The sequence below is a fragment of the Xiphias gladius genome, chromosome 22, assembly GCF_016859285.1.
Source record: "Xiphias gladius isolate SHS-SW01 ecotype Sanya breed wild chromosome 22, ASM1685928v1, whole genome shotgun sequence".
In the NCBI taxonomy this organism is placed as follows: Eukaryota; Metazoa; Chordata; class Actinopteri; order Istiophoriformes; family Xiphiidae; genus Xiphias; species Xiphias gladius.
The window spans coordinates 22,684,047-22,707,494 of record NC_053421.1 but is presented as its reverse complement, the minus strand read 5'-3'; the positions used below and the strand labels follow the sequence as shown (position 1 = coordinate 22,707,494).

The 23,448-nt window shown below is 39.7% G+C and overlaps 1 protein-coding gene across 2 annotated transcripts in view; it reads left to right on the top strand.

Moving 5' to 3' along the window:
- The first annotated feature begins 835 nt into the window (after positions 1-835).
- slc9a1a (solute carrier family 9 member A1a) overlaps positions 836-23,448 on the top strand; it is a 29,426-nt gene continuing 6,813 nt past the window's right edge. For both annotated transcript variants that reach the window (XM_040117996.1, XM_040117997.1), the window contains exons 1-8: positions 836-1,127; positions 10,078-10,547; positions 12,038-12,288; positions 14,593-14,810; positions 16,112-16,314; positions 19,422-19,511; positions 21,907-21,977; positions 22,498-22,674. In XM_040117996.1, the coding sequence (XP_039973930.1) occupies positions 836-1,127; positions 10,078-10,547; positions 12,038-12,288; positions 14,593-14,810; positions 16,112-16,314; positions 19,422-19,511; positions 21,907-21,977; positions 22,498-22,674 (1,772 nt within the window). The remainder of the gene's footprint in view (positions 1,128-10,077; positions 10,548-12,037; positions 12,289-14,592; positions 14,811-16,111; positions 16,315-19,421; positions 19,512-21,906; positions 21,978-22,497; positions 22,675-23,448) is intronic.

Here is a 23,448-nt window from a genome sequence, read left to right as displayed (position 1 = left end):
ACTCGTCACTCGGCTTGACAACCCGGGACAAGCCTCTGAAGCGGGCGATCGGCACACCCCAAGTCTTCCCCCGTCCCCTCTCTGGGCTGAGCCCCCCCACCAAGGTCCTGTCATCCCGGGGAGAAAAATGCCGCATACACGGACACTGATATCAAAAAGTTGAGATACATACGGTGCGTGGCAAAAATGCAGTGTGGCAGCCGTGGGGCTTCTCTTCAAGGTCAGCATCAGCGCACTGCCGCCTCACGGACGAGTTTCTCAGGCTGTCGGAGGGGAGGAAGAGGAGCAGAGGGGATACCGCTGTGTCTTGCTCGCCTCCAGCATCAACAATGACATCTTTCACCGAGGAAGACATTGATAGTCGCTGACACAGAAACGGAGAAACTCACGAAAAGCGGTTGTTTAAAAAAAAAAAAAAAAGGAATAAGATAAGTCTGACTTTTACAGCGTAATTGACCTAGCTGTTGTGAAAAAACAAAAAACAAAAAACATAAAAACAAAAACTCTTTATGTCGTCTTGGCGTTTCCTGCCCTCTTTGAACGGCCTGTGTCGGCGCGAGTGTTTACCTGGTTACGAGCAGCAACCCAGAAGTCAAGCTAGCTAACGTCAACGGACGGAATGGGTTTTTGGTTCGGTTCAAGCCAAGTCGAACCGACCGTTAAAGTCTTTTAGAATGAATGGTTGAAGGGTTCGTGAACTAACCTGACGTTACGAAGCTGTAACCAACTCAACTGTATCCAATTTCCTTGAACTTGCTTGGTTGTCAAGCGGACTTTTACCAACTAAAATTTATTCATCGCCTAGATTGTTTTAATTAAAAAAAAAAAAAAAAAAATGCCTTCGAGGAAAGGTTCGCGTAGCCCGGCCAGCTTCGGAAAGAGTTTACCGGAGCGGGGACTGCTCCTGCTGATGGTTTTGGTGCTTCTGGAGGGCTCCGTGCGCCCCCTCGGAGCTGCAAGCTCTCCGGATACCAGTCCCCAAGAAAATTTAGGCAATCAAAAAGTGGCGGACGAAGGGCATAACGTCAGTAAAAAGGCTTTTCCTGTGCTCAGCGTCGACTACCACCACATACAGAAGCCCTTTGAAATCTCATTATGGGTGCTCCTCGCCTCCTTAATGAAATTAGGTGAGTATCATGTGGATGTTATTCAAGTTATGTTAAAGCTGCCTTTAGCTCGGCGTCTAAATTCAGCCCTTTCAGGAAATGCTAGTGTTGTTGCTGTTAGCATTAGTTTCTGTGGCCTTGACTACACGTGTAATCATCGCAGATAAATCAGCCCGTTTGCAGCCAGTTCTTTCAGATGCACAATTACCTGCCCGTCGAAACAAAACAAGGCAGAGTCTGTTTTATCAGACTGTGCTTTGAGTCCAAATCACATGTTGAAGATCAGATTTGGTTAGACTCCAGTATGACTAGTGATCAGATAATGGACTCAAGAGACAGAGAGGGCATAGATAAATCCACAGACAGGTCCTCAGATCACAAGACTGTTACAACACCTTAACATATAGCTATTGCTGGGCTCACAATAATTGACAAAATATCAAACCAAATCACATATCAAATAGCTTTACCGTCAGAAGACGATGTCTGATCACCAGGCCACCCAATCGCCTCGCATTTTGCATCCCAATTAAAGATGCCACTGGTGTACTGACGTACGTTTGACCAGAGTGGCTCGATTCGGCCAGTGACTCAGAGCGTCAATCTATATTGCTGGTCATGCACATTACTGATCCGATCTGTCCGCTTCATGTGGAGGGGGTCTTTTGCTGGAGCTGTACTTTCTCCTTAGTACAGTGATGACTAAGCAGCTTGATGCAGCAGTCTGGATGTTGGAAAGCAACTATCTGGCAGGTTTTCAGCACAGAGGAACCCCCTGCCACGCTATTGTGTGCCAAAACCTTGCAACATTGTCAATAGGGATGTCTCAAAAGCACCTGGCAAATTAGAGTTTAACTACTTGTGATATTCTTTAGCATTTGTTCCCAACTCTGATGCAAATTAAACAACTTCTGTCCAGCTCTTTACTTCCCTCTGTTGCTTCTGTGTCTTCTGTTTTCTCCCCCTTTGTTGCTCCGCCCCTCTCCACTTCCCTCTATCATCAATCCTTTCTCGTGTCGGGCTTTCCACATAACATTGCATTGTTCCCTGCTATCTTTTTCTGAGAGCCTGCAGCTTGTCACTTGCCCGTGACATCAGGGGCCTGACTGAGCACCAGCTTGTATCCAGGGGGGGATACTTCCTCACAGTCTGGGCGACAAGCCCAGTGTCTCTGGGGAGAGGACAGGCAGAGAGGGACCACCTGGTCCGGGTGGATCACTGTTAGGAAGCAGCTCAAGGACATGGAGTGAAAATGAGAGATGAGGACAAGGACAGTGCGTGAGTTGAGGAATTATGAAAGTGTATGAAGCAGAAGAGAGGCAGAAAAGAAATGAGACTGGATAAGTGTGTGAGATGATACCAGCAGTAGACAGTGTTGACCTTAAGCCTTTGATTATCTTAGAACTGCTGAAAATGGGCTATGGTTAATTCAATGTGACTGCTACATTATTCAGCCATGGCCATGTCATGGACCTAATATCATACATTCTATTTGTCTCTTAAGCAACTCTGCCTATGTTCATGGTGTTTCTCTCTCCTTATTTTTCACACAAGTGCTTTTCTTGAATTGATTATACCCAGTGCAGAAGCTTGTCATACAGAGTAAATCAAAACCCAGGGGATGCAATTTTTCTAAAGATATGTCCTAACATTGTTAAAGTAAATGGCAAAGTCCTTATGTATACGAAACGTCCTCTATTTTGGCTCCTGTAATTAGGTTGCAGACCAGTATTACACAGAAATAACTATTCTTTATCAACATTTGACTCAAAAGCTATACTTGGCACTGGAAACCTACCTTATGGTCTTTCATAAAGTTTTTTTTGCCTCTGTGTTTAGTAGAAGCGTGTGTTTAAAAGGATCTGTTCAGTTGTAATGAGAAAGAGTAAATGCTAACAAGCTGTTATCTAAATGAGCTTGTTCCACATTCATATTTGTAATGTTATATGTAACATATCAGAGCGAGATACTGCATAAACAAAACTTCACAGGCAGTTGTAAACAATGATGAGTACACTGCGGCTTGTTTCCAGTTTTCCCCTCCTTCCTTATAACATGTCTGACAAGTCAAGTTAGCCTCACCTCCCTTTGTAATTCACAGTTGGCCAAACAGTTTGAAGAGAAGGTGCGTCTTACCTCAGTGTGACAATCCATGAAAGCTGTACATATCATTACATAGAGTTGCTGTTACCCGAGTATAGACTTTGTCATGTAAGTCATATACAGTATGTCATAAACCACAGAGGTTTGACAGTTTGTGCTAGAGTTTGCTAATAAAAAGAAAATATGTGATATGGTGGGTTCATGTTAAGCTTGCCCTGCTTGAACAAATACAGATATCTTGCTCTCAGCAGTGCTGCAGTTTTATATAGTTTTTTATATAGTGAGAAGTATAACCCAGAATTTCAACCTCAGCAATTGTAGCGTGATCATCCATCAGTGTAAAACATTGCTCTCACCTGACTTTACCCAGATACAGTGAATACCCACTGTCACTTTTTAGCGTTTGTTTCCACAGCGTTTTCATTTTTTGCCCAGTCCTTTGGTTCTTTCTGATTCTTACACCTGAGGAACTGCAAGACTGGGGTAGTTTTGTTTGTTTTGTGCCTTGACATGAGTCTGTGATCTCAGGCTTAGTTTTCAAAGTGTGTGGTTGAATTTGTAAACTCCACAAAGGCTTAATTTTGTAGGAGCCATGATGTCCTGATTAACACAGTTTTGAGAATGCTGCAATTGTTTAGTACATTTGTTTGCCGAGTAAATGGTTCCCTATGAGACCTGGCCACTCCTTAAAAGACTGTTTATCTATAGTAAACAATTGATGATAACTAAGGTGGGAGACATTGTCAGTATCAATAGGTTGACCCTGAAATCACCTGTATAATCTCTCTTGAACAGTATGCCTCCTGGTACCTCCGGGTACAGGTACTGTATGTTTGTTTTTTTTCTAAATTCAGTTACTACATTGTGGTAATGAAATTGAAAATTGAAGCAGTGTGCCAGAATAAGCCAAGGGCTGACTTATTATGAATTTGCAGTGTAAGGCTCAGTGTCTGGCCACACTTTGACTAGACATACTACTCTCTATGAGTAAGTTTAACGAATGCATTTGTTGTTGTGGCATCCAAAGAAACAGGGTTTGGCAAATCCGTTAAGAAATATGGGCCTTAATATTGTCTTTATCTATAATTCCCGTGTGGGAGAGATTCCAGGAGCCTCATTAGAAACCACACCTAAGGCAAAGTGTCTGTCAATGTGTCACGAGCTATACAAGGCTTATCTTTAATGTGCTATTTAGGGTATGACTTAGCAATGAATTTTTGTTAGAAAGAGTTTTGATATGCCCCTAAACTTGAAAATCTTTGCCTAGAATTTTACAAGATTATTCAATATCCAGAGAGTAACCAAAGCATTCACTTCAGCAGCCATTAAAGCAATAATGAGTATTAGTTATTTGATGGTTGTTCATTCTGTGTATGTGAAACAGGGTCAAAAGCAGTAATCATCATTTTAGGTACCATAGGCTAAGGGTATTTAATGCCTAACTACAGTGGTTGCAGCGAGACTGTTCCTCTGTTTGATTTAAAACATGGCCTTGTGGCAAGATCAATGTCTTGGACTCTTTGTCATCAAATAAGTTACTGTGTTTTCTAAGATATTTTCGTCTGGTCTATGAAACAAGGCTATCTCTTATCAGTCAAAGAGAGGTGGATCTATTGGTAGCATTTACAGTGTTCATACTAATGTGAAATTCTCCTTTTTCCTTCTAAAGAAAAATTTTCAAATCTTTCCCTCTGCTTTCTTTCCATTTAAAACATCACACACTCAGATCAATAGAATGCGCGTGTACAGTATTGCTTGAAACAGACATTCAATACTATCTGAGCTGTACTCAATCCACTCTGAACTCCACTCAGTAGTTATAATAGATGTCTATGTGAATTATAGTAAGGCTCAAACAGAGGTGTTGTGGTGTTAACATCACAACCATTGGCGTAACTTGGAAACATACTCTTCCGAGGACTCACCTGTCAGAATTTTTTTTTTTTGCAGGTATGACATCAGGGATCATACTGAAATATATCAGCAGCAGGGCCATTATTAATAATTTAAACCAACACTGGTCTTGCACAAGCAACTTGAGGAGCACAGTGTTCTGCATCAAACAATCAAACACTGACTCACAAAAGCTGATCTTGTTTATATCTGTTGTCAGGAACAAGGTCTGCATCGATCTGAAATAAATGTGTTTCTTGACCTTCCTTTGAACTCAAACGAATGTATCATCAATCACATTCTTTAACAATGAGACTGTTTAAATATTTTCTGTCTTTTTGTACTTGCTTGATCTGGCAGATTTCATTGCCAGCAGTGTACAATTAGTCACCTGGCAACAGGACACAGTTCCTGGCTTTGGAAATTATAATATGTAGTGAGTACCGGGCTGTGCTGACACTGGGTACACATGCACACAAGTGAAAGAGCCGTTACCCTTTACTGGTTTTTGATAACCTTGCTGCATAAAGGCTCTCAGGAGGGAGTGGGGCGAGGACACTGCGCCTGTCGTTATTGACAAGCGGCCAGGATAAACCACTTGGTTGTATAGTTAAAGAAAATAAAATAATTTTACATACTGCATGGTTTTTCACCAGAGAACAATTACCACATATCTCCTTCATACATATATCTTGACACCAATTTGGATGCGTACCATGACTGGTTCTTTGAAGTTCACTGCCCTCCTTTTCACTATCTTATCTCCTGTGGTGTGGCTCTTCACTTTATGAGCACTCAAGGCCATAATTGGAGTCATGCAGGGTAGACCTAAGAATGTGTTAAATGTCACCACTTAGCCTGGTTTGTACACTTCAGGCCTTCCTCACTTAGACTTTTTGTCCTTGTCCTGGATGTGCTGAGAGTTTTTACATTCAGAATGTTCAGTATTGATGCTGAAACGGCTTTTGTCTCCTGGTTGTGCAGCATGCAGTCTTCATTTGTCCCTCCTGGTCACCCATGAATGATAATGGTTCACTAATCATTCTTGCATGCAGTGTTTAGTGTACCACTGCTTGAGGCATCAGAAGTAATACATTTAGAACATCCAGCCAGGACCTATTTGCCCTTTCATCGCAAACTGCACTACCCATGTTTTTATTGAAGGTTTTGTGTAAATGACTTTCTTTGCAGACCTTGGTCATTAGAACAATTTAGAAATTTTTGCTGAGGTATTTCCTTCCCTTGAGATTTAAGCAATATTCCTGCAAGTTACTGAGTATTATTCCACAGCTCCTGCTGCGGTGGGTAACATGGACACATACTGACGTCATGGTTTTCGCTGAAATATTCAAAAGTACATGATAAAAACTTGAATTCATGTCCATCCAATGACCCAAATGGTGTAAGGCTAATGTTTTTCACAAAACATACGGACTCACGAATCACATGTTGAGACAGATTTTATGATTCGTCTTATCATGTATTTAAATATGAGGCATATAGGCATTGCTATGATAAGGAAAGATGACAAGAGATACCATTGAATTATTGCCCAGCCCAAGCTTTGCCCACTTTTAACCCTTTATAAGGAAAACACCAACAGAACTTTAGCTGATGCGTTTCTATTCAGATATTTAAAAAAAATAAAAATAAAATAAAAATTTGCCTATCACAGTCTGCATATGTCTGCCATCCCTTTATTGCCTGAGCTTTACGTGCCAGTTCATTGTGGCCTATTAATGGATCATGATTGAGGGAGTAAAAGCTGTGAGCCAAAAGTACCCTGGCTCAAGTTCAGTACTTGATCTCACTCGGAAGAACACTTTACATGAGGGATAACGGGCTGCCTTGTCCTCTAATAATACCCCCACTTGATTTCCCCTTGCCATCCTCTGCATTCAGTTATACATTTATATTTTTAGTAAAACCTATGGGAGGTTCTGTCATGAGTTTTTTAAAACTGTGCGTGTGACCAGAAAGTCTCTCTTCCATGAAGCTGCTCCATAGCCAGTTAAAATTCCAGGTGCAAGTATTTGGGTGTATGAATTTGTGAAACCCTGCCTGCCACTGGAAGTACTCCCTGTGGGTATTGCTTAAAAATAAACATATATTTCTAGTAAAGTTGCTTATTTAAATGCTCTTTGTTAGCCGTCCTTGTTTTTTTGGAGCCCAGAAGACTTTGTTGTATGCACTGCTTTCTGCCACTTTTTTTGGTTTACAACAGGCTGAACAAGCTCATCTTCCATTAATAAGAATTGTAAATACATTAAGTATTTAGCATACCTTGTGTACATACTGTACATAAAGTGTCACTAAATTCAAATTGTTAACAGAATTTAAATTCTTTGTAATTCTTTACCTGCATTTGTAATAAAGCAAGGAAGTAAAAGTGGTATAAACTCTCAGGTACTGACAGAACATATTGAAGGTACTGAAGAGAGATCTCTGTATTGCTAGCATCTCAAACACATTTAAACACAGCTTCTTATTTATGTAAAAGTGTCTTATAGCGGGTTGAGATGTTGGGAAAAATTTGCCAATTTATGGCGCTGATTTTGCTTCTAATTTGAAGCTTCCAGTAAGTGGATTGAAGCTTTCTTCTGAAGAAGCATTGAATTTTGGATAGTATCAGAACTAGCTGTGGAATTTATATCCTGCTTGCCACATACTCCTTTAGGGAAAGTCACATGAGGTTTCCGTCTAGTGTTTTTTAGATAGGCTACTAAGCCCTCTGCACAGTTGTGAGTGGTGCGGGTTTATAATGAAGTTCATTGAAAAGAGCGCTCCGCCTCTGACATCCAGTTGTGGGGAAATTAGGCCTCCTTAGACCTTTTAGGAGAAAGGCTTCCTCACTATCTTTCCTCAGAGCTCCAAACCTACAGCTGCATACAGCTGTATAATACACAGACATGCACTTGTTTAGCTTATGTACTGAAACACTAATAGTGTTGTCCTCCAAGCTGCCCAAGCTGAAACACGCCTCCCCCTACCTCAGATGTCTTTTATTCCCAAAGAGAATTACGGATGCTAAACTTTCACATACTGTTTAGCCAAAGCCATGTAACTTTTTAATGATAAAATGAAGCATAAATATGATTTCAGTTCATATTTCTTGATTATAAAGGATCTATTTACTTGTAATTCTTGTTTATTGGCAGCATGTGTGAAAAGGCCTGGCCATTACATAACAAACTGTGCGATGGGCTAATGAGTGAATATTAATTGGCCGTTCCAACATCCTGATTGTGCAAATGTAAGCCAAATAGAGCAGGCCTAAGCTGCCTGCAGCCCCCCCCCATCCATTCTTGTCCTGCAGGGCTTGAACATTGTAGCCTTAGTGCTTTTTGATAGTTTAATGTGCTGATGTGGATACTTTTATCAGAAATTCTTACAGCACTGATTTAATTTCTGTAAGAATATTTCCATTTTAATCTAAAATTATTGGGGTGCGTGGACCACAAGTTTTCCATGTCATGACCATAGCTTGTGTAAAACAGCTTGTTGCAGCGGCTCAATTAACGCATCTATCCCTCTGTAAGATAAAGCAGGTGCTATGTCTCACATGTGCGCTTCTACCAGCTTCAGGGATTGTGTTTGCACAGAATTCAGAGTGTTATTCAAGTGCCGTCATTATTTTCATTGCTTCTAGATAGTATTTTACCTTGATAAAATCTATTTAATGATATTTAATGTTATATTATCTACCCCTATAAGATTGTTTTGACTGCGTGCAGCCATGTAGCCTTACCTGGTTCATATATCTGTTTTGTGTTTGTGTGTCAGTGTTAATGCGCCATGTTGTTGGCTGGTACAAAAAAAAAAAATGAAAATGCCCGTGCTACATTAGTGTACAGTAAATATAGCTAGGGGAAGACTCACATGCTGCTGTCTCTTTGAAGTCTTCATCCATTTATGTTTACTATTTAAGCAAAGGCTGCAGTTGTCCCATTACCTCAGAGTGTATACTGTATATAACTTTTGAGTGTATGATTTCATGTGAAAATTCACAGCAGCACAGGTTGATGGTAATTGTTTAGTATTTCCCATATCAGCTTACCCCGTTACCCTGTGTAAGCCAGCCTTTTAGAATCAAAAGGACAGACTTTTAAAGTCAAAAAACTTTTGTCATTTGGCAGACAGTGAGTCTTATTGCATGTAAAGGCATTAACATTGACAGTTTTCTTGAGACTCCCTGTAGAGCTGCTTATGCTGTGTGATGGGAGCCAAGCAGCCTCAAGCGATAGATAATTGCAAAAGATTATTTTAGTTATGTGGAACTCCTCAAAAATTAGATTAGTACGTAAACGAGAAGACAAATGAAAGCCAAAAGTCTCATCTCCTGAATGTGAGCTCATGGCAAATGTATTTAAATTGCAATCCGGACTTGTTGAATTGTCATGTGAGATCTGTCTATACAGTAAATGTTTTGTATATTATTTCCATTTTTCCTTTCAAGAATTCCAAGACCATGGTGGTAACACTAGCAGCTACACAGCATACAGTACACTTGTCATGTTCTTTCCCCAACCTACAACTTCAAAACAGGAAATACCACTTTCTTCATTTGTTAGGCACATTTGCTGAGAATATCCGTTCCTCAAAAGTTTTGTGTCACCGACTGGTAGCTGTCGAAATTGGCAAAATCTAGAGGACAAGTTAGAATTTGTTAACTGGGTGGTGCTAGTACTTGCAGAAGAATGGTATTTCAGAGCTGATTGCTATTGTAGTTTTGTGTTAATGAGTTTCAGGTTGCTTTTGCAGTGCTGCTTGTTATAAAGTGAGAAAACAGACACATTTTCACTTACTTATTACTCAGGCAGAGAGACACACACACACACAATGACTTACAAATACCATTTAGGCCAAAAGAAGGGAGTCCTGCAGTGAATTTTCAGATAAATCACTTCCCCATTCTTGTTGTTTGTCTCTTCCCAAACCATTGCATCTTATCTTTCTATTTCATCTTTTTTCCCAGGGTTCCACCTGATTCCTCGTCTGTCCGGCATTGTGCCAGAAAGCTGCCTGTTGATTGTGGTGGGCCTGCTGGTAGGTGGGCTCATCAAACTAGCCGGAGAGAAGGTTCCACCAGTGCTGGACTCAAGATTGTTCTTCCTCTGCCTGCTGCCCCCCATCATCCTGGATGCTGGCTACTTCCTGCCCATCCGTCCTTTCATGGAGAACCTGGGCACAATCCTGATGTTTGCTGTTGTGGGGACGTTGTGGAATGCCTTCTTCATCGGGGGACTGCTTTACGCTGTGTGTCAGATCCAGCCGGAGAAATCAGACCTCCACTCACTAAAGCTCCTGCCTTGCCTGCTGTTTGGCTCCATCATCTCAGCTGTGGATCCTGTTGCTGTGCTTGCCGTGTTTGAGGAGATCCACATCAATGAACTGTTGCACATCCTAGTTTTTGGCGAATCACTGCTTAACGATGCTGTCACTGTGGTGAGTGACCAAAACAAAAAAATAGGGCACAAAGTGTTTTTTTCTGTAGCATTTTTCATGTTTCTATTTGCGAAAATGCATTTATTGTTTTAGTGGCGCTCCAATAAAAGTAGACTAAGAGATAAGAGGCAGCTCTCCTTAAAGAATACAGACGATGTCACACTATAGAGTGGGCCCTTGGTTATCACTATTGCAGCCATAATTGGGTGTAGTTGTAACTGTCTTCCTATATAGAGCACCATCAAGTCATTTCTGAGCCTTTTCATCCAGAAGGCTTCTTGTTCACACAAATTAAATCTTTTGTGTTTAGCTCAGCAGTCTGTGACAAAGCTAAAACGTCTGTCACTGGGTGTTATAATGGAATTGAATTCTGTTACTTTAACCTTATAGTTAGACTTAAGCTGTTAACTCACAGCTAGTGATCCACTGACTACCCTGTCACCACATAATAATTCTCAGCTCACATCCCACCAGCTGTTAGCTGGGCTTTTCCAGTACAGAACCATCTATAGTATAAAGTTACTGACAACGCTTGCATCGTAGCTGTCCGAATCACCAATATTAGTTTTAACGACTAGTTTTTTTGACATCAATTAGCACAAAACATGCGTAAGTGTAAACTGTGCCAGATATGCCCCCAGTATATCCTTCAAATACTCTGCATGCTCATTCCTCAAGGGCCATTGTCTCCAGGTCATATGTTCAGCTACAAGTTTGGCTTTAGTGCACACTTATACAAGCTGGACAGCACTGTGTCATCATTGGCACAGGCAGCATTGAGTGCAGGCTCTAGTGAGAGCCAGAGCTCATCAGCTTAGGAGCTCTTGGCAGTCGATCTGCCTGATTAGCCTGTCTGGCATTACAGGAGTCAGTATATCCCATAGTGAGATACTTAGCAAATCCTTGGTAAAGAACTTTAAGTAGCTTTTTATCCATTTGGCATGCTTAAAATTTGCTGGCTAAATAGGTTTTGAAAACAACCAATCCATTATCTTTTACTAAAAAACCTATTATTGAAAAATAATGTCCCAGCAGCACTGGGCAATGGAAAATAAAGGTTGTACATCTCACTTCACTTCATGATGGTGTAACATGTTTTGTAACCTTTGGTTATAGATAGTGATCTGTTGTGATCTGCTGTAACATTTACCCGTTTTTTTTGTACAATGTGTAACTACTCCAGAGGCCAAATCTACTTTCAATAAACTTCCAGCATGACTTCTTTATTCCATGTTCCTCTTTTTAATAGTCACAGAATCAATAGAGCCACATAGTGCATAGTCTTCACTATAATATCTCAATAGACTTTTTTGTAGGCTTTTGTTGTAGTTAGTTTTAAATATTCTATCTGCCTTTGCCTTTTGTATTTTAATCAAACCAAGCTTAAACTCTAAAATTATCTATCTAGTCATGCTATTTTCAAAGTCTTTTCTCTTTTTTAATCATTCACTCTTTCCCTCTCCCCTCTCTCCCATTCTTCCCTCTCCTAGGTGCTATACCACCTTTTTGAGGAGTACGCGGGTGCTGGCAAAGTGACGGTGATGGATTGCTTCCTTGGAGTCATCTCCTTCCTGGTGGTTGCATTGGGTGGCGTTGTAGTGGGAGCTATCTATGGTATCCTGGCTGCCTTCACCTCACGCTTCACCTCCCACACGCGTGTCATCGAGCCACTGTTTGTCTTTGTGTACAGCTACATGGCCTACCTGTCAGCTGAAATGTTCCACCTCTCCGGCATCATGGCGTAAGTTTGGGGGGTGATTATATAGATTGACATAGAGAGAGAGTTTCACAGAATAACACAATTCCAAAATGTAATGTATACATTATGTGCAAGTAAGGTCAATTTTTTTCTGTTTTTACCTATTTTCACTAGAAACCTACCTACCTAAATTTGGTTTTCATGAGGTTTACTTTATTCATCTTTTACTGTGTTCAGCTTATAGTTTTTTAATGAACTTTTAGCAACACTAGTGGCATGTATATCTCAACAATTGGAAGGATAGGAATGGAATTTTGTACATGCGTGGTCCCCAGAGGATGGATCCTAATTACTTTGATACCCTGACTTTTCCACGGGGGCCACCATGAGGTTGACATTTGTGGTTTTTACTGAAATATCTAGAAAAATTCTAGATGGATTGCCAAGAAAGATGTTACGGATATTTATTTTTTCCAATACTGTGGTTTAAGATCAAATACTGTACGTGCAAAACTAATGACATTCCCATCAGTCATCCTTACTTTTGTGTTTAGTGCTAATTGGGAAATGTTTGCGTGCTAAAATTTAGCTAACATGCCAAACGTGTTTTTGTTTTTTTGTTTTTTAAGTTAAATTCCTGAGTTTAGTTCCTGTGGTTACACATTTCCTAGAACTGTTTGCTCGAAAAGTTCTATAAACAAACGTAACAAACATCACACCTGCTAAACATTAGCATGTTAACATTGTCATCGTGAGCATGTTAGCATGCTGATGTTAGCATTTAGTTCAAAGCTGCAGCTATGCCTAAGTACAGCCTCACAGAACTGCTAATGTAACTATGCACTCTTAGTCTTATTAAATCAAATTTCTTCATTCTTGACATTTTAAATAAATGCTGACCAATGAGATTTTCATGAAAACTAAAAACTGAAAATATGAACTTTCCATATAAGGCAGTAGTCAAGTCATAATAGAAGTGTGTGGAAGCTAAATTAATTAGCAAATATATCTAATCATACATACTTCAATTTATGTGACCCGCGGATCTTTCAGGTTTTCTCCTGCATAGTCAGTGACTTGTAGACACTTTGTTTTAGTTACACAGTGTATGCATTCAATAGATATCTTTAAAGCATATTAGAACAATGAGACTGTGTATTTTTAGCATGGTTAGTCCTAAAATCTAAGGCTGGTATCTTTGGTACCTTCCTCTACCCAGTGAGCTACTGTATGCAGGTTCAGCATTTACAAATTGGGCATGTAGCGTGCCATGTCTGCTCTTTGGTATCTGGGAAATACTCCAGCTGTTTCAGGGACATCCCTCTTGTATTGCATGGTTTTAAAATTAAGGATCTTACGTCAGTGGTTGGATTTCATGGTCTACATACAATCTTGTCACTGCAGGGAAAATCGATTTCCAGCTACTCCCGTATGACAGTAAGTCATCTGTACATCGTGGGAGATTACACTCCGTATAACCAGGGGTGTAATGAATTAGCCTGAATATACCAACATCCCAACATCCCCTGGATGCATTTCTCATCAGCTCCTCCAGTTCATTTTCTGTATAATGTGCTAGGAGTTACCAATGTTGGAGACAAGAAGTGAAGATATACTGAGTCTCCCCTCTGAATCAGGGCCAATGGATGTGTAGTTTCATGGACAATCCCTTCGGGTGCCTGTGTCTGCCTCACATAAAAAACTGGATTCCTCGAGGGGGTTTTTCATATAATGTGTTTATAAATAAGCACTGAAACAGCCTACGGGTGTAAATTTCTTTCATCATATATATACGCTATATAGGTTTCTTTCATCATTTTTTTTCTCTAAAGCCCTGACAGCCAAACCAATATTGAGATGGAGGAAGAATGGGGTGAATGCTGAGGAGTCGGTGGAACTTACATAACTTTGATGCCGTTGGTTTTTCATCTCCACATTTGTGCCATTGAAACACTGCATGACACAAGAATGGAATAGAGAAGTGGTCATCAGACAGGGATGGAGACATCTTTGTCAGTGTCACATGTTTCCATAATCGCTGTGGAACTCAGGCTGGGTAAACGGAGCACTCTTTAAGTGGAAAACTCTGACATTACTGTTGCTGATGACTCAAGTCATAACGCCACTTCTCCTAAATTGGCTTTTCCCTTTTAAAATGAATGAAATAATCTTACTTTGCTTCATTTTAATCATATGTTCAACAGTTTTTCTTTTTGGATGACAGACATCTCAGAATTTGGAACAAGACAAACAATAAGTTTGGAAACATGTGAACTACTAAAATAAGTCTACAACCACTCATTTTAGCATCTTTCAACTGAGCTATCATTTGCCTCTTCTCCCCAGGTTAATAGCATGTGGAGCGGTGATGCGGCCCTATGTGGAGGCCAATATATCCCACAAGTCCCACACAACCATCAAGTACTTCCTGAAAATGTGGAGCAGTGTCAGTGAGACGCTAATCTTCATCTTTCTGGGCGTAGCCACGGTGGACGGACCTCACTCTTGGAACTGGACCTTCGTCACTGTCACTGTCATTCTGTGTCTGGTGGCACGGGTCATAGGTCAGCTCTATTATAGTATTTCCCACAACTAATAGATGTACTGGTTCATCTTTGAAGTAATATAAAGGGGTAATAACTGTTAACATGCAACAGAGGAAGTGTTTTAAATTTGCTATGTTGCTGTTTTTTTAGAATATCTGTTTGACAGCGTGGTTTCCATTTAACTGATGAACTTTTACATAAGAAGGTCACTGCAAATTTTTTGTGTTATGCTTTTTATTTTCCTGATTTGTCATTTATAGGATTTAAATGCAAACCAAAAAGTGCACAAGTAAAGTTGCTTCGTATTTATTTTTTAAGGACATCAATGTATCATAGTACACTTTGTAGTGAGTTTTAATTTATACAGTGAGGTTTTTTTTTTTTTTCGGTGAGTAAAAAGATCTTGCTCTCAAGAGAACTGGGGGCACTGACAGGAGTAAATGCTGCCATCATGTTTCATCACACAGCTGTTAGGGTGTGAGAGGAAGTGCTGCTGAGGATTTCCATGTTGAGCTCAGACCTTCAAAAGTCCCTCTGTTGATGCTTTGTCATACTAGAGTCACTAGTATTGTTGGAGAGAGAGACTGAAAGTGAAAGAACAATGAAGTGTGTTCAGTCATGCAGTCCTGAATTCGTGACTTTATTTAACATTCTTAACCTCAGGAGCTGATGAGGGTTTGAGCAACCTTTCCAACCACAAATCTGCTGTCTGCGACTGAATTGCTGCAATCAGTAATTCCATCACATGATACAAGATCTTATGATGGCAAACAATTTAAATTCTTCTTGTCCTCTCAGTTAGATGGCCATTCCAATGTTTTTATAGGTCTGAGATTATTTACTATAAATCACATATCATTTGCATTACTGCTGGCTACCTTCCAAAGTATGCTTTACTTTGCTGTTTTTCATACAGCAGACTTTGCCGTACATAGGTAGCTCATTAAAATGAAACCATGTCTGCAAGTGCAAATTGATTTAAAAAAAACAAAAGAATGATGGCAGATATGATTTTCACTGTGATGGACTCAAGCAGTATTGAGTCTGTGTAAGCTTATTTTTATACGTCAGTGAAAATAAATGAAAGCAATGGCTGTGTGAAAGATAGGGAGAAATACATTAACAATGTTTAAACTTTATGGTATAGAAAGTATATAACTTTGACTTTCATGTACTTTATTGTTATTGTTTAAACTCATTGGCAAGCCTGGGCGCCTGCATCCTTAAAGGTTGGAAATAACGCCGTGTGACCTAGATCTGTAACATGCAAACGCAACACAAACCTCAGCCTCAGTTTCTCATTACGTTGTCCTTCCCAGGTGTGGTTGGCCTGACTTACATTATCAACAAGTTCCGCATTGTCAAGCTGACCACAAAGGACCAGTTCATTGTGGCCTATGGTGGCCTGCGAGGTGCCATCGCCTTCTCCCTTGCCTTCCTTCTGAACAACGATGACTTTCCAATGAGAGAGATGTTCCTCACTGCCATCATCACGGTTATCTTTTTCACAGTCTTTGTTCAGGTACGAATACCCTATATAGGTTGTCCTGTCCTGGGTGAAAACTTGTCATTCATCCTGGCTTACTGTGTTGTAGCCTACTTAAAGTCTTAGCTGTGTTATGGGATTTTAATACGACCACAATAAATACACGACTTGTTTTTGTTAAATTAAGACCTATTTAAACTATGCAATGAGATTCCTGCACTTTGACTCTTCACTTTAAGTAAAAACATTAAAGATTAGACTCTGCACTATTCCAAGATAGGGACAGTGCAGATTTGATTCGCATGTTCTATAGGTTACCCACTCATTTGCATGTCATCACCAACTATACTGGTTTGCAAAAGAGCTCCTTTTTGGTGTAGTATATTTGCTTTGTAAATCTAGTTTGAATTTTTTCTTACATTACTGTTGGAATTCACACTGACTGGTACACTAACAAAACCGATCTAGTTCAGAACAAATGTTTTGCCATCATTCACTGAAACATTGTGAATCTTGTTACTACTGGACACGCTGATGATTGACCATCAAAGGAACACTCATATATTTGTAGGAAAAGGTCGGTCTGCTACTTTCTCTATCACATAAGTTCCTCAACTTCAAGTGGTCATATTTTCTTAGGATTTTTTTTTGTTGCTCTTGAAGTAAACAGTTCCGGCTGAGCTAGGAAAATATAATTTCATGGTGTCACTTCGAAGTATGCTGACAGGCAGGCAGGTGAGCTAGTTTACTCACAAATAGAGAAGGAACGCAAAATATTTTTTATGTAAAGATGCATTTCCACTGAATTTCTTCTCTTAGTGTACCTCAAGATAACATACATAAAGGCAAAATTAAGAGAAACAGGTAGTGGTTGTGTACATATTACGCTTTGTCCAGTGTAAGCACTGTGCAATGCATCTGCTCAGTCCTGTCAGATAGTTTCCGGTAAAACCAAAGGAAGATTCTTGTGAATTGGACCAAGAATGGCAACAGCTAAAAAAAAACTCCAAAGATGTTCCCTCCCTTCAGAGGTTGGATTAGAAACATGTTTTATTTATGATGGTGGATTCAGCACTGGCAGTCTGATGCTAAAACAGATGAAGGAAGTAGAAGATAGAGGCCCCTTTCACCTGCAATGACGAGTATAACTCTGGTTGAGTAAGGCTGGGATTGAGTGTGTAATATTATTTGGAAGAGAATAAGTCTATATCTGAAGTGAAATAAAATTATCATCATAAATTGTCAGATTTACTTGATAATAGTTGATGTAATAATAATCACAGTTTTCTGGACTCATGGATTTCTGATTGGCTAGTTGAATATCTGCTTAGGTGTGATGGGATATTGTAACTATTGTTTTTATAATTATACTTAATTCAGATATTTTATTTACTGAAAACTGCCATACAAGTAGGATTATGTTGGCAAGAGATTCATAAGGTTGGTAATGTGGTTAATTGTCCAGCCCTAGAAGAGAGATTGTGTTATATTTTTGTATATATCTGAACCAAACATAATCACAAGCATAGAAAACTGATTCAATTCATCCAAACTGAACACAAATCTCTCGTCTAAACTTCAGATTTTCCCTGCAGAGAAACTGAGGGGAGGGACTATGGATGATTCCCTGGTTTCTCATGCAAGTTTTCATGGAAAATAGAGCTTGAATTTTGACCAAAATTAGAGAATGGTACAATTCATTCCCCCATTCTGACATTTTCTAACTTGGCTGGGACTGCTTGGCTTTAAGTGGGACTCGAACATTAGGAATAACAATGACATCTTAAACTTTCTACTTTTTTTACTCATATTTTGAGTGGTTTGTTTAGAATAAGCAAGAGGTGATAAAAGTGCAGGTTCTTTTACATATATGCCTTGTAGCACAGTAGGGTATTACAAAAGAGAAGGAATCTTCCGTCACCCTCTCCAGGCTATTGCAGTTAACCAGATGGCTGGCTTAATTTCTTTAAGAAGTAGAATGATACATTCAAGCTTTTAGGTGCAGACAGGCAGACAGACGCACACACACACACACACACACACACACACACACACACACACACACACACACACACACACACTGGTTCTAATCCAACAGTGGCCAAACATCAAAGTGATGTTTGATTTTGCATTCCTTGCGTCATTCTGTTGTGGCCATGCATTTTTCTTAATCTTATTGATAACTGACCAAAAATAGACAATGTGATTACAAATCAAGAAATTTCTAGTAAATCTACAATGGAGTTAATATGAAGACAAATTTTTAGCTATCTACAGTAATCTAAAAATCTAAGTGCTGTTTCAGCATGGAAAAGGAAACGAGTATTTGCATTTCGGTTAATTTTCCACCTGAGTTTGTTTATGTCCTGTCATGCTTATAACCACAGAGGCTTAGAGCACAAATCAACTCCTGCTATACAACCATAAAAAGAGGAACAAATACACAGTGTGTACACATCATTAAGATACTTTAAACAGAGGTGTTTTTGTTGATGGATGCACTTGCGCACACAAGTTGCATTTGTGATCATATTCCTCTTGAGAATATAATCACAGTGATCCACAATGAAAGCCCCATACTAACTAGGTTACTTACATTAAAATACAATTTTGCTTTACTGTCACTGAAAATACATCACACTGTATAGACACAACATCATAGTTTTAGTAGTTCAGGATTTCATTTAAGCTTGCAAGCTCTTGTTCGTGCATGTAACATCTCTTTGCCTTACTTACCCCTTATCCCCTTGTATACACTCAAAGAATGTGTTTCCAGGGAACAACATTTGGTGCACGATAATATTATTGTTTTGTATTATTTACAACTAGAAGGATTTCACTATGTTTATGTTTATGTTTATGTTTAATTAGAATTTGGATTTACAGGATTTGGATTTTCTTTGCGAAAGGTTGTGTGAAAACCTGCCAGTTTTGTTAATCAGCTGTTGCAAAATTTGTAAAATGTGCCAGCTAGTGACCTGTGATGCTACTAGGCTTGTACTGGTACAGATACAAGTAATCTACAAATATCTTCTCATTTCACTCTTGCATAGACTGGGTGATAAGAGCCTATTTCTGTCTTTAGATAAGATCAGGAAGTGTATATGGTGAATAATATTTTGTTCCTGTCATCCTTCTTGCAGGGTATGACCATCAAACCCCTGGTGGAGCTGCTAGCGGTGAAAAAGAAACAGGAGGCCAAGCGCTCGATAAATGAGGAAATCCACACCCAGGTAAAATCTTTCCCTTCCAACCAAACCATCAGCCTTCATGCGCAGAAGCTGGAATTTCTTGATTGTTTATACGTATGAATGACCCAGAGCATTTTTGTATGCAGTTGATAAATAAAATGTCAAAATGGAAATCTTTTGAACCACAGGAACCACATGTGATACATAAAGGAAATACAAAAAAAAAACCCCATCAACTTCCTCTTTTACTGAGCTACTTTTTACTAAAGTTTTTTATACCATTCTCTTGATTAAGAAATGCACAGCTGTTGCACAAATAATACAATTTTGATATTGATGTCATTTTTAGTCATGTAAAGGTAACATCCTCAAATCTTGGTTGCTGCTTCCACCTACTGGCTAAGTGATGGTACTTCATCTCATATACTGTACAGTATAGTGTACTGGTACATCGTAATGATTGTCAGTTGGCAGATTTTCATCATAAAAATGATTCAGGACAATTCTGTTGCTCAGTTCTATAATGGCCGCCTTTTACCAGCTAGTTAAATATAACTTGAACCCCCAGAACTTCTTGTATCCACGGTATTTGTTCGTCAAGCACATCATGAGTGACCCCCACGGTCCTAAATCCCTGAGTGTTTTAAAGCTATTAATACAGCTCAGATATACACACACATGCACATGCACACGCACGCAGTACGCACACACACACACACACAGACAACGCACAACGCACAGCCCTCTCTGGGGCTTTGTGGTGAGTCACCAGTGCTTGGGGCTAGAAGAGCAGGCTGTCCTAATGGCTTTTTCTCCACTGTAATAGAACAGTGATTTGAGTCAACAGAGCTGGCTGAGTACACAGTCCTACTGGGCTACAAAGTGGAGCTGAATCCAAATGGAGTGCTACCCAGTCCTTCGTAATGGAGGCGGTGAATTTATTCATTTATTTATTGCTTCAGGCTGGCAAGCAGCTAGGTGACGTACTGTACCTATCCCACCTCTTTAAGGCTGCTCCTATCCTTTCAAACACCTTTTTAGAGATTTTGCTTGCTCTGTTTGTAATTGGGATGGCAACTGAAAAAACGAGACACAATCCAGTACTCTTATTCTGTATGTTGTTATGATAAGTTACCCACAACGATCATGCTATCACAATACAGGACATAAATGCTGTATGCAGTACATTGTGTGTCAATCATGTATGGTCCATCACAATATTATTGCAACCAAAAAGGAAACATAAAGTTATTTAGTAAGCATACGTATTTACCGAATAATGAGCAGCTGTTGGTTGTGCTCAATTTTATAGATGACTGAGATAAAACAGTGTGTAACAAAGAGCAAAATCGAGTCTGAGCCTCTTTTTTTTTTTTTTTTTTAGTACTCATACAGCAGCAAGTACGTAAACCTGTACCTTTATTCAAATGTCAAACAGACATAAACCGGTGAAAGGAGAGGCTCCAGAGTTTTGATACCTGTAGTACAGGAAGGATACATCTATGATCAGTACAGAATGTGTCGAACATACTGTATATTGATGTATTAATGATTTGTCTCACCCTTCATCTACCAGCGTTAACACTCTAGTGAAACTTCACACAGTTGCTGCTTGTTAAAATGAGACTTTTTCACCCTCGCCCCCGCTGCGTTGGGAGGTCTTTATATAAATCAGTTACATCACACAAAACAGAAGGAAATTGTGTGGCTTTGCTTAATGACTTGTTCCCATAGCAACACTGCCCGTCAGACTGTCATCTGCAGACTTAGTCAGAACACCAGGGTGACCTGCGGGCCGGTTGCAGTGTGACTAACAAATGTAGCAGTACATTCAGTGGTTCTCTGAGCAAGCGTACTGCCACTGTTAATAAACGCTGTCCAAGCAGTCACCTGGCAGCTGCTGCAGCTGTTTTTTTTCTTTTGGATTTAATGCTTGTTGACTGCTGTTGTTAATGATGTTGGCAGTCTTACCTGGGAGGGTGTTTCTCCTGTGAGGAATGGTAACATTGGTTAAGCAAAAGGTACAAGATGCAACTGAGCAATGTGTGTGGTACCACAGTCCCTATAATCACTGTTAATAATAACATTTTTAATCATAAATGATAATTTATGCATTAAAAAATAAACACATCTTCCCTCCAAGCAGTATACTGTACATACAGACATTAGAAACAAAGAACATAATGAGTGTCACAAAAAAAAATCTGTTTTTAACCAATTAAATGACATGAACTATAGCAGATGTAACAAGGGCTCTGGAAAGTCTTGTGTATTAGATGGAAGTTTGTTCTAAGGCACATGACATTTTTTGTAGCTTGCTAAGTTTGAAAATAACTGAAATACTCAGAAAAGGGTGGGGGCCAGTTTCAGAGTCTGATGCAATCTGGAGTGTGTTTTCTGTCCCTAAAAGACGATCTCCTGTTTTTTGAATCCCCAGTTCCTTGACCACCTACTGACTGGAATCGAGGACATCTGTGGACACTATGGACACCACCACTGGAAGGACAAGTATGGATTTAACTGACATTACGACATGTAGTCATCGGAGAACTTGGGCTGCATTATTTTCATTACTGATTAATGGATCGGCTCTAAAATGTCAAATATAATACTGACAAATGCTCATCATAAATTACCCAAGCTCAAAGTGCTGTCTTTAATTACGTCAAGAAAACCAAGCCAGTCTTTCACTCAGAGAATTGTGACTATGAAATGTTTGGTGTTTTTACTCAATAAGTGGCTTCTATAATGAATTCATCACCAAAATTGTCCTTGATAAAGTTTGTCATAATCAAATCAAATCAAATTATTCTAGCCCTATAGAGAATACACATTAACTATGTGAACAAATGTGAAATTATTGCTGACAGTAATGAATCCCCCCCATTTCACATTTTTTTTTTTTTTCCCTATCTAATATGCACATTCTGCCCAACCTCTTCCCCCACTCTCTGTCCTGTTCTTACCCCCATGTCTCGGTTTTATCCCTGGTCTGTGTTTTCATCTCTCGCTCCTTTCCTCCTCCCAGACTGAACCGCTTCAACAAGAAGTATGTGAAGAAGTGCCTGATTGCAGGCGAACGCTCCAAGGAGCCACAGCTCATCGCCTTCTATCACAAGATGGAGATGAAACAGGCCATTGAGCTGGTGGAGAGCGGAGGGGGAGTCAAGCTGCCCTCTGCTGTGCCTTCCACCGTTTCCATGCAGTGAGTGTTGAGTAGCCAAGTTGCTTGGCCTAGAGTCACCACGTCAGAAAGCCAAACTGTCCAAACTTAAAGTGGCTTTCTTCAGTACTTTTACATTGATGACCTAGCTGTGCACATTTATATGAATTATCTTTGATGCAGTCCTTTAATTATACAGTAGTACCATCAGATTGTAGATGTTAAGGTAATATTTAGGCCTACGTAATAAAACACATCTCATGAACTGCGGTAGTTTCTGTCAAGCTGTAAATGGAACAGGAAGTAACAGATGGTGTTTAACATTGGGACATGAGGATGGTTGTAATGGCTTCCTGAGTTTTATTTTTTTATTCTTTTATCCAGTAGCTAAATAGCTCAAAATTCTCTTTTTAATTTAGAATTTTATCCACAGCTGTCCAGGTGTTTTTTTTTTTTTTAACATCTCATGGGTTTGTGGACCAATGCCTCAGAAGTAGGAAGGTTGGCTGATGACTAGAAAGTTGCAGGTTCTTCGACGAACAATGATGTATTACAGTTGTGAGCTTCCATTCACCACTTGGTGGTGAATGGAAGTCTCTGATTACGACTGCACAGTATGCTTGTACAGTGTCACGTTTAAAAAAACTTACTGAAAGCATCTGCACAGGCTTCACAAATTCCACATCTGCAGTAACATGTAGTCAGTGATAAATTGCGAAATTAAGCCTCGGTCAGTCTTAATCTCCAGTGCAAGCTCATGCGTCATTCTTCACTAAATATAAGTAAAAGCCTGAGACAGTTGGATAGTTGGACAGT